General features: G+C 44.6%; 1 protein-coding gene across 3 annotated transcripts in view; it reads right to left on the bottom strand.

Moving 5' to 3' along the window:
• The window catches only part of glra1 (glycine receptor, alpha 1), a 129,361-nt gene that overhangs the window by 59,813 nt on the left and 55,963 nt on the right, over positions 1-13,585 (bottom strand). For all 3 annotated transcript variants that reach the window (XM_050042548.1, XM_050042549.1, XM_050042546.1), the window contains exons 3-5: positions 7,268-7,491; positions 1,343-1,425; positions 746-883 (exon numbers count right to left, since the gene is read on the bottom strand). In XM_050042548.1, the coding sequence (XP_049898505.1) occupies positions 746-883; positions 1,343-1,425; positions 7,268-7,491 (445 nt within the window). The remainder of the gene's footprint in view (positions 1-745; positions 884-1,342; positions 1,426-7,267; positions 7,492-13,585) is intronic.

Raw genomic sequence — 13,585 nt, 5'->3', positions numbered from 1 at the left:
TGTGTCTCTGTGTGTCTCTGTGTGTCTCTGTGTCTCTGTGTCTCTGTGTGTCTCTGTGTGTCTCTGTGTGTCTCTGTGTCTCTGTGTGTCTTCTGTGTCGCAGAAAAGTTGAACTTCATCAGGTAATTTTGTCCTGAAAATCCTGTTTGACTGATTACAGTTTGGATCTTTGGTAGTTTTGTTCATCGTGTGTGTCGGTGATGATAAAACTGAAACAACAACGTCATGTGGTGAAGTCATCAGGAGAGTATTGATTCATTCATGTTTTCAGGTCACCAAAATGTAAATACGTTAAAGTCGTCTCCAGACGATCATACTATCTGAACAGATAATAAATAAATATGTAGTGATAATACTGGGTTTAAAATTAACTAAGCAGACTGTCGACAGCTGATGAAGCCAACAGAACAAACCCAACAGCTCCCTCACTTCTCACAACAAACAGCTAAACAAATAAACAAATAAACAAAAACTCTTTGCAGGAGACTTTGTAGAAATGTACGGACTATTAAAATAAAGTGTTCCCAAAAACATCTCAGTGTGCAGACTGATGGAAAATGACACCTGATTTGTATTTTCACTGTGGCTGCAGATTGTTTCTTGAGAAAAAGACTTTTCCGACTCTATAAGACGTTAAAACACAGTGTGTGGACGGCACAGCGACAGACGACAGACGACAGACGACAGGTAGAGGAGGCAGAGAGAAGGACAGACGTAATGACAAAGCAGACGTGGCCCCACCCACCTGTGTTGTAGTGCTTGGTGCAGTAGCGCAGGTCCTTCTCCTCTTTGAGTATGAACTGAGGTAGCGTCAGGCCGTCGGCCACCTGCACGGCTCCCTTCTCGTCCCACTCAAATATGAGGTCGTTCATGGTGTAGCCGACTGGAGGACAGAAAGAGGAGAGCAGGAGCTCAGACTTAGTCACGTGTCATCTCATGACTCCAGGTTAGACTCTTAACGCCGTCAGGTCAGAAACACAGGGAGGACATGAAGAGAGGTCACTGCCTAACAACGGACTGAACCTCCCAGCAGGTGTAGCAGACACCTCTAACCCTCATGTATGAGTTGAGGAATGTCTCTGAGTCAGACGGTGACGTTATGAAGCGTTCCAGTGTCTGTCGCTTCCTTTTGACACGTTAACATCAGGACTGACACCAGGTCAGTGCTGTATTGGTCTTTGTTCCTCTGAGGGCCGCTGACCCTCTGTGGACGTACAGAACTCTTCTAGCTTCACTTCCTGTTTCTGTGACTCCTCACATGTGTATCTGTGTGTGCGTGTGTGTGTGTGTGTGTGTGTGTGTGTCGTCCTCCTTGCTCCTCAGTGTGTGTGATCATACTCACAGCTCTCCAGCTGCATGATGCAGGTCTGGACGTCCATCGGGAAGTTCTTCAGATCCATGGGACAGGCCAGGACCAGCGTTATACTGCAAACACACACACACACACACACACACACGTTTCAGCACTGACGGGATCATCCAGAGCTTCATCAGTGTGACTCAACCAAACAGATCAGAGGCCAATCAGCAGACACACATGAGATCTTTTTACTTGTTTTCAGAGGTGATCCAAAATGGAAAGGTTCTGCTGCACAGTCTCCATATGGGCCGCTGACATGGATTAAAAAACAATCTTTTATCTCCTGCTGTTCTCCAGACTGACTTTTAATAAGTTTTCAATTACAAGCAGCCGTTTACAAACATTTAGTTTCATGTTGACACACAGGAGATAACAGAGAGAGTCCCACAGCTGATGGCTCAAAGTCAAACTCAATGAATTATAATAAAGCACTGATAAAAACAGAATTATACTTGTTTTCCTGAAGACATGATTTGATCCAGACAGATCTGAGGGATTAGCACTGAAACAATTAATTCATTAACTGATTAGTCCTCAGACAAAATTTGTGGAGAATTACCTGAAACAGATTTGATGGTTTAAACCATGAACCGTGAAAACTGTGAGGATATAAAAAACAAAAAGAAACCCAGCAGTGATTGATCGACTGATCGGCTCCTCCAGGAGTCCTGACATGTCTGATTTCACTGCAGCTTTTCTAAAATAATTCGATGCATGTTGAATGTTTTTAGTTTTTTTGAGTGAAAACCTGGAGGATTAGACTCTGTTTGTGACGGTCGACGATGATCAGCTGTTGCTGCTGTTGGACGCAGCGCTGAAGAAGCATCTCAGTGAGCCGCTCTGCTTCTGCTCTCTCTGCTCTGTTAGCACCAGCTAACACAGCAGCAGCGCCTAGCCGCTAACAGAGCCTTGAAAAGGTCCAGCCTCATGTCGTCTGTGTCGGCCTGAATCAACGACAAGGGCGGACTAGTGCCAACGGTGGATACGCACTGATAAATCTGATGCTGACCAACAGCTGACGGGGCCTTCAGAGGTACTGAGTGTGTGTGTGTGTGTGTGTGTGTGTGTGTGTCACAGCCTGATAGATCTTCTTCTTCTGAGACAGCTGTTTGATGAAATTACTGATTATAAACTTTTATTAAAAGAAGGGAACTCAGGCCTGAGTCACACACACGGGACGGGGAAGTCACAAAGTGATCCAAGGGTATCTGATGGATCTCTGTCGCAGCCTGGAATGAAGACAAAGGCAGATGTTTCACTGAGGAAACCTGAAGACGACACCAAGAGGACTGTGAGGTCACACATGCTTCTTCTTCTCTGCTGGAGGACCAACAGGATGAGAACCTGTAGCTGAGCAGACGTGCACTAACATGGGAACGAGTCGAGTTTCACTCGCGGCTGATCGGTGAAACTCAGAAAATGAAAATGTGTGTGGCGGCTGGTCCCACGTCGCTGTGACACCTTAGAGTCTCAGCCAGCACCATTAATTACTGCTGACACATGGAGGGAATGGATCTGTGCTAAAGTCAACTTCCCCACATATTAATGGAAAATTAGTTTATAACTGATACCAGGCGTCACTGAAATTAAAGGCTTTGATTCTGAAATGAGATCTCTACCAGCGGAGGAATGAAACACGTCGTCAGGCGGCTTCAGTCGACACGTTAGACCTCAATATTCTCTGCTGTTAAATGTGTCGGACGTGTTCATTTAAAATGTCATCATCTGTTTTCAGAAATAAATTCAGCCAGTTATAAATGTTACCATGATGATTATCAGTATCCATCAATCCACGGTACAGTATGTGAAATATATTTTAACAGCTGAGCTAACTCTGCTAATTTCAGATGATTTAAAGTTTTTTAATTGAAGCCAGTTCAACAATCATTTATATTAAATGCAATTCAGCACCAACAGCCATGTCACAGCTCAGGCGTGACACAGTGTTGGCATCGTACGTTTCTGCAAACCATACACACGTTTCTTTTCCATGTGAAGTTTGTAAGGTGATGTTTTCCTGTCATCGGGAGGTGGAAGGGACGGTGGATGATGAGTTCAGCACCAACAAACAAAAACAGAGTCCAGCTGTCAACAAACAACAAATATGTTTTTTAACGACCTGTCACTGTGAACTTTAATATCACCAATTATTCTTCATTGTTCTTCTTAAATACACAAATTTGTTTATCGAGACGAACTGATGTGTTGGTCGCCTTTGACACAATCAGCAGAATAAATACTGGTCTTGTTTCTGTTACATTTGTACATGATGTGATTTTATGAAGTGTCAACACTGCTGTGGTTAGCATGGTTGTGTTTAGGCACAGAAACCATGCGTATATGGTTAGTGTGAGATCATGGTCATGTTTTGGGGGCGTGATCTCGACAGGAAACGCAGAGATATCTTGGTAAAAACCAAACACTTTCTGTGAGTCACTAAAAAAACACCCACGTCTGGTGGCTACAACTCCTCCACTATCCCTCCACTTTAGGACAACAAAGTCAGCTCATTACTGAGCCACAGACACTTTGATATGATATGTATGAATGTTAGAAATATAACACATATCCACGGTTTGCAGAAACATAAAACAGCAGCATTATCTGCTGGCGCTGGGGCTGAACCTGTCATGTGACTGTGCAGGTAACTCTCAGATAGCAGGAGGTAATAACTGTGGCACAAACCACCATCCATCACCTCTGTCATCATAATCTCTAAATCACTCAGCGCTCTCTTCAAGAGAAAACCTAAACTGCACAACAGCTCTGTGCAGAGTCGGAGATGTCAGCAGGTTGTCATGACGTGCACACGCTCCGTCCTTCTGTTGGGCTCTAACAGGACACCCGCTGCTGCTACAACACACACACACACACACACACATCCATTCGGCCTGATGTACAAAATAAAGTTTGCCGCGTCCGCACATTGTTCGTCGCTGACAGGATGCTGAATATGTATTACACACATGATGTGGCCTCCACAGATGTCCCACTTTCTGAGAAAGAAGATTCAGCTCTGTGGTTTCCTGTCGGCTGCATCCTGACGCCTGAATCCCAAATGTGCCTTCATGCTTTTTCCTCCCGCAGCCTCCAACCCTGCAGGTGATTCTGTTCCACTACAAGCAGATTACACACACAGTCTGGCAGGACTAACACAGAACAGATGCTGGATGTAACGACCACGACAGTGACCGATATCAGTGACATCTGATGATTACACTTTGTACGGTTTCTAAACGCTGACCGACGGAGTCTGAGCTCAACTTGTGTTTGTTGGAAAATTAAAAATGTAAACTGTAAAAGACAAAACAGAAAATTCTTTTAGACTGGAAAATATTCTATAAAATGAGCCGACTCTTTATCATGTCTGTTTGGTGGATAATAGAGTTTGTGAGCACAGTTCCCATCATGCTTTGAGAGATGCAGCTGTGGGCTTCACCTGAGGCCACCTGATGATGTCAGACCACATACATTTACATTTGATAAATGGCACCATTAAAATGATGCTAAATTATCTGGCAGCAGTTCCCGTCTGCAGTCGACTCATGGCTGCCTCATCATGTCTCTTTGGTGCTGATGGAAACTCAAAAACGTGATGATTGTCAGGCTGGTTCTTGACACTTGACACTAGTTTCATGGACACTTGTTGGTGACAGAGATGTACGCTGCCGTCATTTGGTGTCGGGGTCACTGGGACAGACGAACGCCCCCTAAACTCACAACAACTGCTCAGAAACATGGTGAATTTAAAATGTTTGGTCGCTTGATTCACATGTTGCATATAGTTATTATAGTCATCACTGTGAAGGATGGTGAAGCATAAAGTCATTTATTATTGTTACCCTGACAACAAGTCATGTTTTGGTAGTTTTCGGGGAGGCACTGCTGCAGAGACAAACTTTATATCTACAGCTTCAAACTGTTCTTAAAACTTAGGACTGAAATATTTCGCATGTTTGTAGAAAAATGGTCTGTTGTCATTTGGTATGAACCAAAACCACAAACTAACTGTGTCACAAAGAGCAGCCACAGTGTGGAACTTTACGTGAAGTATAATCTAAAGAAAAGATAAAGACACCACGTCAGAGGAGGACAGACTCTGCTGTTGTGTACTGTAGCTGAAGGTGAGGATGAGGTTCATGTCTTATTATTTTACTGTTCTGTATATGAAGTCACAAGGACTGTACCTCTGTGTTGATTTCTTTTGGTCGGATGATCATGAATAATTTGAGTTGTGACACTTTTTTGTGGCTGATTTTTCTTTGCCAGGCCTGAGATGAAAGCAAAGTATTTGGTTTGAGGACTGAGCTGTAAAATAACGTCTGCTTAGCTGAGGGCTGGGCACATGGAAGTGTGCATGACACTAATTAAACAATCAATCATCACTGTTATTAATCAATCACTATAAAACTCACGAGCACAACAGAGTCGGAAGAACGACTTCCTAACTCAGGAGATGGGGCCATGTGAGAAGCTGAGAGGCAGTGTGAGTCACTCTGAATCTAAAAAAGCTGGTATCATGTCCGTCTGTTCAGATTTCAGTTCTGACTCCAAAAACAATGATATGAATTTTGATGCAAATCATGACAATGGCTCACTGAGGGTTTGAGGTTCCTTGGTTTCACATAGCTGCATATTAAAGTTTGGTCCAGCTGAGGTTCAGAGACAGAGACGATCAGTGCTGACTGATGGAAACAAGGAGTAGACCATGTCAAAGTTCCTTCTCCTGCATACTTTGTGTTTGTGAGAACAGTCTCAGTTTAAGTCTTCCTACAATAATAAATCACAGCTTTCTTGGCCTTTCTCTTCTGTTCCAAACAACACGATGAATTTTGCACTTAAGACTTGGTGAAATTAAAGTATCATAGATTTTCTTTTCCATGCACATGAGACCACACATCAAGTTCAGAGCGAGCCTCGCATTTAGTTTTTGAAGTACAGCGGGAGATTTGACTGCGTCTGAATCTGATGGTCCAATCTGGAGGAGTTCACTTTCATCTCGGAGGAGACGCGACCATCGGTCATGACTCCTCCTCGTGCCGCTCCACTGTTGAGCGATAAACATCAAAAAACTGAGTAAACAACATTTACAAGGCCCACTTTCTCCTTCTACCCTCGGGATGGTTTAATATCCCGAGCCGCCTCGTCGCCTCCGAGATCAAGCTGATCAAGCGAGGGTTCATTCTGATGTTGTCAAGTTAACAAATGAAAGCTGCAGAGGGGGAACGCGGGGCTCATCCCCTCTCTGACGATATTTCTAAGGGGCCAATCTCACTCCTCCTGCTGCTGGACATGAAGGTGAAAACTGAGGCTGATAACAGATTAGACCTGCTGCTGGAATACTAACAGGCTGAGTAGATTACCATGGCTGCTGCGTCTCTTCCTCATTCGCCCCTGAGCAGAGGCAATAAAAGCAGAGAGGAGGACGAGGCACCGGCAGGCTAAAAGGTTTGTCGGCTGAAGGCGGCTATAACTCTGAGAGCCTTGAATGGGATGTCTCGGAGATAGGAAGAAAAAGAGGGGAGGAAGTTGAGCTCTGGAGGAAATAAAAACCTCCAACTTTGCTGCAATAAGAGCGCTCTAAAGCAGAAGATGAAGGTCTGAGGAATGCAATAAACAGGAAGTCAGAGCCGTCACTTTCTATCCTCCATCATAGTTTTATAACTGATTGTTTCAATATAACCTCCAGACTTATAACCTCCCTGCTTCCCCTGCTGCTCAAACTTTTTCTATTACTGTTAAATCTCTTTTAAACCATCAGTGAACTGTTTGACTCCGCCTGCATGGAGGCGCTGAGCTTTTTACAGCTGCTTACACTTAACTTGATTGTTGCACCTGTAATGAAACAGCCTGGATCAAAGCAGGACACTCTCAGACTTTACATCTGATATCTGATCCTCAGCTCACCGTATGCTGTACAGCACGTTGCCGTTTTTAGAGATGCGCAGCAGCTTGTTGTCGGTGGTGACCTCGTGGAAGTTGGCCCCCTTCTCGTTGGCGAAGAACAAATCAGGTTTCCAGATGGAGTCCAACATGGAGGGGTCCAGGTCCAGCGAGTCGTCGGGGTACTCGCTGTAGGCCAGCCGAGGGTCGTTCCACTGCTGTCGCAAGAAGATGTTCACTCTGTAGTCCTGAGAGGAGACACACAGACAGACAACATAAAGACGTTAGAGCAGGGGTCTGCAACCTTTGCCATTAAAAGAGCCATTTTTGACCAAAAATAATTTGAAAAAATCTGTGTGGAGCCGCAAAACATGTTTGAGCCTTATAATCAAGGTAAATAGCCTATTAAGTCTAAATTAGCGTATACTTATGGTCTAAATAAGCATTTGTTAATATGTTTTACCACAAGGTGGCCACTGTGCAGGGCACTATTAATAATTATCTGGTACTTAAATTTTGCAGAGCTGGCAGTGAAAGCAAACAAATCTGTCCACGCACTACTACATTCTCTATTTTATTCAATTTACTTTTTTGGATTTGGCATCCATAGCTAACCAGCCACTGCTATCCAGGTTCAGCAACATTTGGATTCATAGAAGGAATTTCCATAAACTTCTTTTCTCAAAGGCTCAAGGAGCCACTGGACAGGGGCTAAAGAGCCACAGGTTGCCTACCCCTGCGTTAGAGAGTTCTGCAGCGATGGATCGATGAGGAAACAAAAATGATCACATATGTGGACGTGGAAAGTCTACGACCAAACTTGGACATGTGACGAGGTACAGTGAGGATGTGTTAAACAGTCAGAGAACTGTTGTCTCTGATACGGTGGAGTGAAGTTGTCCTGAGCAGAGAATGAAGTCACTCCTTGTGTGTGTGTGTGTGTGTGTGTGTGTGTGTGTGTGTGAGATGTATCTGAGCCTCTCTGTGGTTTGTTGTGGGAGCCGGTCTCTGTCTGTACTAGGGATGGGAATCGAGAACCGGTTCCAACTGGTTCAATTCATCGACATCATTAGCCTTTAAGCTTAACGATTCCCTTATCGATTACGCCGACTCTTTACATCGATGACGCACGTCACGCTCATCAGTCAGCGGTTCAACAACAAAGAAGACGTAATGGCGGAGAGACAGAAGCGGTTGAAAGCGTGAGCTTCACTTCACCAAAAAAGACTCTAACAGCGCGACGTGCAGTTTATGCAGCACCGTAATTACATGCAAGGGCGGAGACACCACCAACATGCTGAAGCATTTGTCGTCTCATGGCATTAAATATCAAGAGTGCTGCAGCAAAGTCTCAGCAGAGCAGTGCCAGTGACGGTATGTATATCCTGTCCCATGTTAACCTTCTGTCACTCTGTCAGCACTGCTCTGTGAAATAAGTTAGCACTGTTAGCTGCTACCCATCGACTCAGACACTCAGAACTGTGTGCAGACAATTCAGTAAATCACTAGTGTGATTTAGGAAGGACACACACAGCTCCTTTAAGCTCAGATCAGACCAACGACTCCCGACGAGACGAGCTGAAACAAACAACTATTTGCAACACGCCATTCTCCTGCCAGGTCACACCGCTGCAACTTTTGTCTGCAACGCTCTGAAATGTTTTCGTGTCATCGCCAGTCTTTGGTCTGAACTCAAGCAGCTTGTGTTGTGGATGAATCAGGTGTGACAAACACAATCATCACCAACAGAAGAAAGATGAAGATTGTTTCCCCAAATTACAAAACAAAGTATTTGAAGAGGAGTAAAAAGCTCATGACACCATTAACTTGTATTATTGGAATCATTCAGCTGTTTAGTTTGGAAACCTTAAAAGCTTTATCAAACATCAGCTATTCAGTGTGTCCCTCAAATCATCCAACAGTCCCACAAACAGATATTTATCAGAGAAGAAGAAATGAGGAGAAAAGTTTCTCCCCCACAGGAGCAGGAGACGGACCAGAATGCAACACAACATCAACACAAATGACAAGAGCTGAGCGTTTTCTCATCTCTCAGCTGCTATCAGCTTCATCAGAGCTGCTGCCTCTGCAGCTGCATCCTCTGGAGGTCCACAGTCTCTCTCAGGCAGGTCGGAGGAAATGGATTCAGCTCAGAATCTAAATGACTACAAACCAGTGATAGTCATAAAGCATGAATCCAGAAACAGCTCCGACAGAAGGATGTAAAACGTGTCCTCAGGGAGATGTTCCCTTTAAAGAGGAGAGGAGGGAAGAAGGCTCATCGAGGGTCAGTGCACCGCTGACTCAAGATGCTCTAACTCCGTACGGAGGAATGGATGGACGGATAGATGAAGTGATGGACGGGGTGTGTGGTTGGATGAGCAGGTGGTGATGGCTCCTCATCCATATGTCATTTCCTCCTTGATGTGAATGTAGAGATTTCAGTGATCAGGCTGAGCTGTGGCCTCGAGCCATATCTGAGATCTGTTTCCTGCCTCTGATCCCCACAGACCAGCCGGCTCTCAGCTTCTCTTTAGTTCTTTCCTTCTGTTCTCGGAGGTTCATGTTCGCTGTGCTTTTATTGATAAAGGTTTTTAAAGTCTTCTCTTTACTAAACAGAACAGTCACACACACACACAGAGGGAGGGGGACACACAGAGGGAGGGTCGGCCTGGGACCGAGCTGGACGGCAGCTGAAGGTCATCGAGCTGCTGCTCTGTCTTTGGTCGTTCAGTGAGAGATGCAGCAGGACGACGGTCAGACAGAGGGACAGGAGACGGAGGGCTGAACAACTGTTAACGCCTCTTAACGACGCCTTCTTTCAAGTTTTGGACTTGTTGCAGTAAAGAGGAGCTGAAAACACACACAGGTTCATTTTAAAACACACGACTGCTGCTGTGTTTCAACTGCAGTGTTTGGACCTTTGTGTGTGGACCTGCTGAGGGAGTGGTTCAATGGTTAGTGAAATTAAGCTTTTTAATTTGAGGTTTCTTTTTAATTGATGTTAAGTCTTGAGCAATTTTAGGCGCTGTGTCCACCACCACGTTTTTAATTCTTTGCTATGGGAGCGTTCTATATTCATGTTGCAGTGCTGGGTGTTGATTCTGCACTGAGCGCTGACGAACACTGAAACATGTGTGACCTCAGGTAGAAATGTCGTGCGTGTCACTGTAGAGGAGAGACAAATACCGCAAAGACAAAATGTCACATCTGACACTGAGTTCAACAACAACAACAACAACAACAACAACAACAACAACTATGACACAAAGACAACAACGCTTCTGTTCACAAACTGTTTCTATCTCATGTTTCCTCTCATGGACACAGACCTGCAGGTCCGTCCTCTCTCCCCGTGTCCTTCATCCAGAGCCAGTGCTCGACCTTGTGCCGACGTGTTTACTTCCACAGATATTCTGTATCATAACAACCAGATTAAACCAATGCGTCTCTAAAACGCTCTCAAACGCTTCCAGCTGTGTGTTTAAGTGTGTCTGTGAAATACAAACAACTACCTGTGTAAACTACCAAAAACTTGTATTTCTAATTGAATCCGACCAACTGGCAGCAGGTTGTGTTCCAGCAGTCACTTTCCTTCAGTGTGTCCTGTACAAACAGGACTGTAGTCCAATGACTGACTGCAGTAAAGCTGCTGATCTTTGCCTCAAAGATTCAAAGATTCGCAGCTCCAGAGTTCAGCGTTGGTTTTAAAAGGTTAAATCCAGACTGCAGCGCCGAGATCAACCTCCACCGTACGGCTTTAAAACCTTCAGCCTCCACTGTTTAACTGAAAGATCAATACACATCCTCCATCCTCCCACTGTGTGTGTGTGTGTGTGTGTGTGTGTGTGTCTGTACTTCTACCTCTGTGAGGACCAGAGTCAGTTTCAGAGAGTGAAACACAAATGAAACAAATTTTAAATGATCGCGACGGAGCGACCTGCTCTGACAACATTTATAAAAATATATATATTTTTAATTACGAGACTCATCCTCCCAAGATGCACCACAGAGCGCCACAGGAAGTCGTTCCTGCCTGTGACCATCAAACTGTACAACTCCTCCCTCAGAGCGTCAGATCTGCATTTGGACTTAATTTACCAATCAGCATGTATAATCCATAAGTATCTATAATATTTCTACTGTGACTTAAAGGTTAATTATTCTCTGCTGTCACCATGCAGTCATTAGTCAGTTACTGAATGTCCATATTTTTTCAACATATAATCCACATAATTGTTCATATTTCAGATGTTTATTCTTGTTTTTATTCTATTACTGTATAAACTGCAGTGAACATTATAGAATAATAAATACTTTATATTTCTGAATGTAACACACTAGTTTACACACAGTGTTTAATGGAGCACATATCTGTAGCAAAGTCAACACATTTTTATTCTTAGCATCTTAAATACTAGTGTTCAACACTGCAGCACTTTATTTCTATTTTATTTTATGACTTTATATTTACATATGTCTGTGTCATACTCTTATTCTTCCTCTTTACAGTTCTCTGTTCTTTACATGAGAGCTAGTAACCAATCACAGCCTCCCCTCAGGGATCAATAAAGTATTTATGATTCTGAAACATTAAATGTTTTCTTTATGTAAATGTCATCAACAGATACAAGGTGTGTTTTACTGTGTCTGTTGTGTCATTTAAATGTCTTAAATCGACTGTATTGACCTGACTGACAGAACTGAACGACATGTCTTTGTAGATCACAGCTTCAGCTCTCAGTGATACACAAACTGTTTGTTCAGGCGTTTAAACGAAGGACTAACGGCGTCATCTTCCTGCTGAGACCAGGTCGTCTCTTCAGAAGGTCACTCTGACGGTTAGGATCCCAAGGTTAGGGTTGGAATGAAGAATCGATCCAGGTAGAAGATAATAAGTGTTTCTCCATCAGAGCTTTATTGTATGACCTCACCATCAGAGATGGAGCGTCCGTATTCAGCGTGAGATGGCATTTAGCTCGCCCCTCCATCCCTCTAATTGTCAATTATTCTCAGAATATGGAGCAGGGCCACTCCGGCCAGGCGACAGCATCATTAAGCTGCATCGCGGGGATGAGGCTCGGCCGCGCCAGCAGCCTCAGCGGGTGGCATTTAAAGGAGCAATCAGCCACGGTGCTGCATGTGTGTGTGTGTGTGTGTGTGTGTGTGTGTGTGTGTGACATACAGTCACATGGCGATCAGCCTCGCTGGGACCGTTCTCTGTTCATCACAGTTTATTAGACTGAATATCTCACATGAAACAAATGAGCTCGACCTTTGGAGAAGGAGTTGCCTTTTCTCCTGCAGGAGGATGTGATGAATAACCTGAGATGGCGCAGAGATGAGGAGCGTCTGTCGATGGAGAGAAGGAGCAAGGGAATACAGAGGAGAGGAGCCAGCCCACGCCACCGCCATCAGTCATCCGCCCGCCTGCAGTTTGACAGCAGCTTGATAATTATGAATTGAGTGGTCACACACGTCTGACTTCTTACACAGCTAATTGTTGTGATGCTGCTGAACTCTGCAGCACCTGTTCTCCACGTCTCCTTCAACAAACTCCTCTGTCACACCGCTCCACAGCTGGGCTGATGTTCCTGTATCATCTCAACGTATCCTCACACATGTTCCTATCACGTGAAAATCTGCACCACGAATGACGTTAGTAGATTCATGCCTGTTGGGATGGACGGGGATCTGAGCAGGTTAAAATGATACGACCTCCAGTCGTGCACATTCAGTGCATCAGACTGAGAGGACGGTGAAACTGTGATGCATTGTGGGATGTAAATGAGGGGAGAGTAATGTGAGGGTGCAGATGAACCATTTTAGTGTGAATGGACGACTGATTCAGGGTTTATTAAAAAATGCTGTTGACACTGCGGTGGCTCCGTAACACTGAGGGAAGCTGCTGCAGGACGACGTGCAGTAAAAAGTGGGACTCCTGCGACGCCCGTAGGTTCGTGCTCGTGGTTTAATGTGCGGACAGAAGGCCGTTGGAGTGTTAAGTGCTACCCTGAAATTACCATCCACCACCGCCACGCTGCTATGAAACCATTAACAGAGGAAATGCTGTACTTACACAATACCGCACTCATTTCAGCACGTATTAAACTCAGGCAGTAAACCACGCATGAAAGACTGCAATCTTCCTCCTCCTCTTATTCTCCTCCTCCTCCTTCCAACAACAACAAATGCAGAAACTAGAGAAACAGCAGCGGCAGCAGCCATATTCTAATTCCATGCCTGTCATAACATCCTGCCGGCTCCCTGGATGCCGCTCAGGTAGGAAGGGGAGGTAGGAGGTTACGGAGGCTCACACATTATGGCAGCACATCTGCTCAG

This window comes from Epinephelus moara, chromosome 4 (genome assembly GCF_006386435.1).
Source record: "Epinephelus moara isolate mb chromosome 4, YSFRI_EMoa_1.0, whole genome shotgun sequence".
Taxonomy (NCBI): domain Eukaryota; kingdom Metazoa; phylum Chordata; class Actinopteri; order Perciformes; family Serranidae; genus Epinephelus; species Epinephelus moara.
The sequence above is the reverse complement of the archived record's forward strand: the minus strand, read 5'-3'. Positions and strand labels throughout refer to the sequence as shown.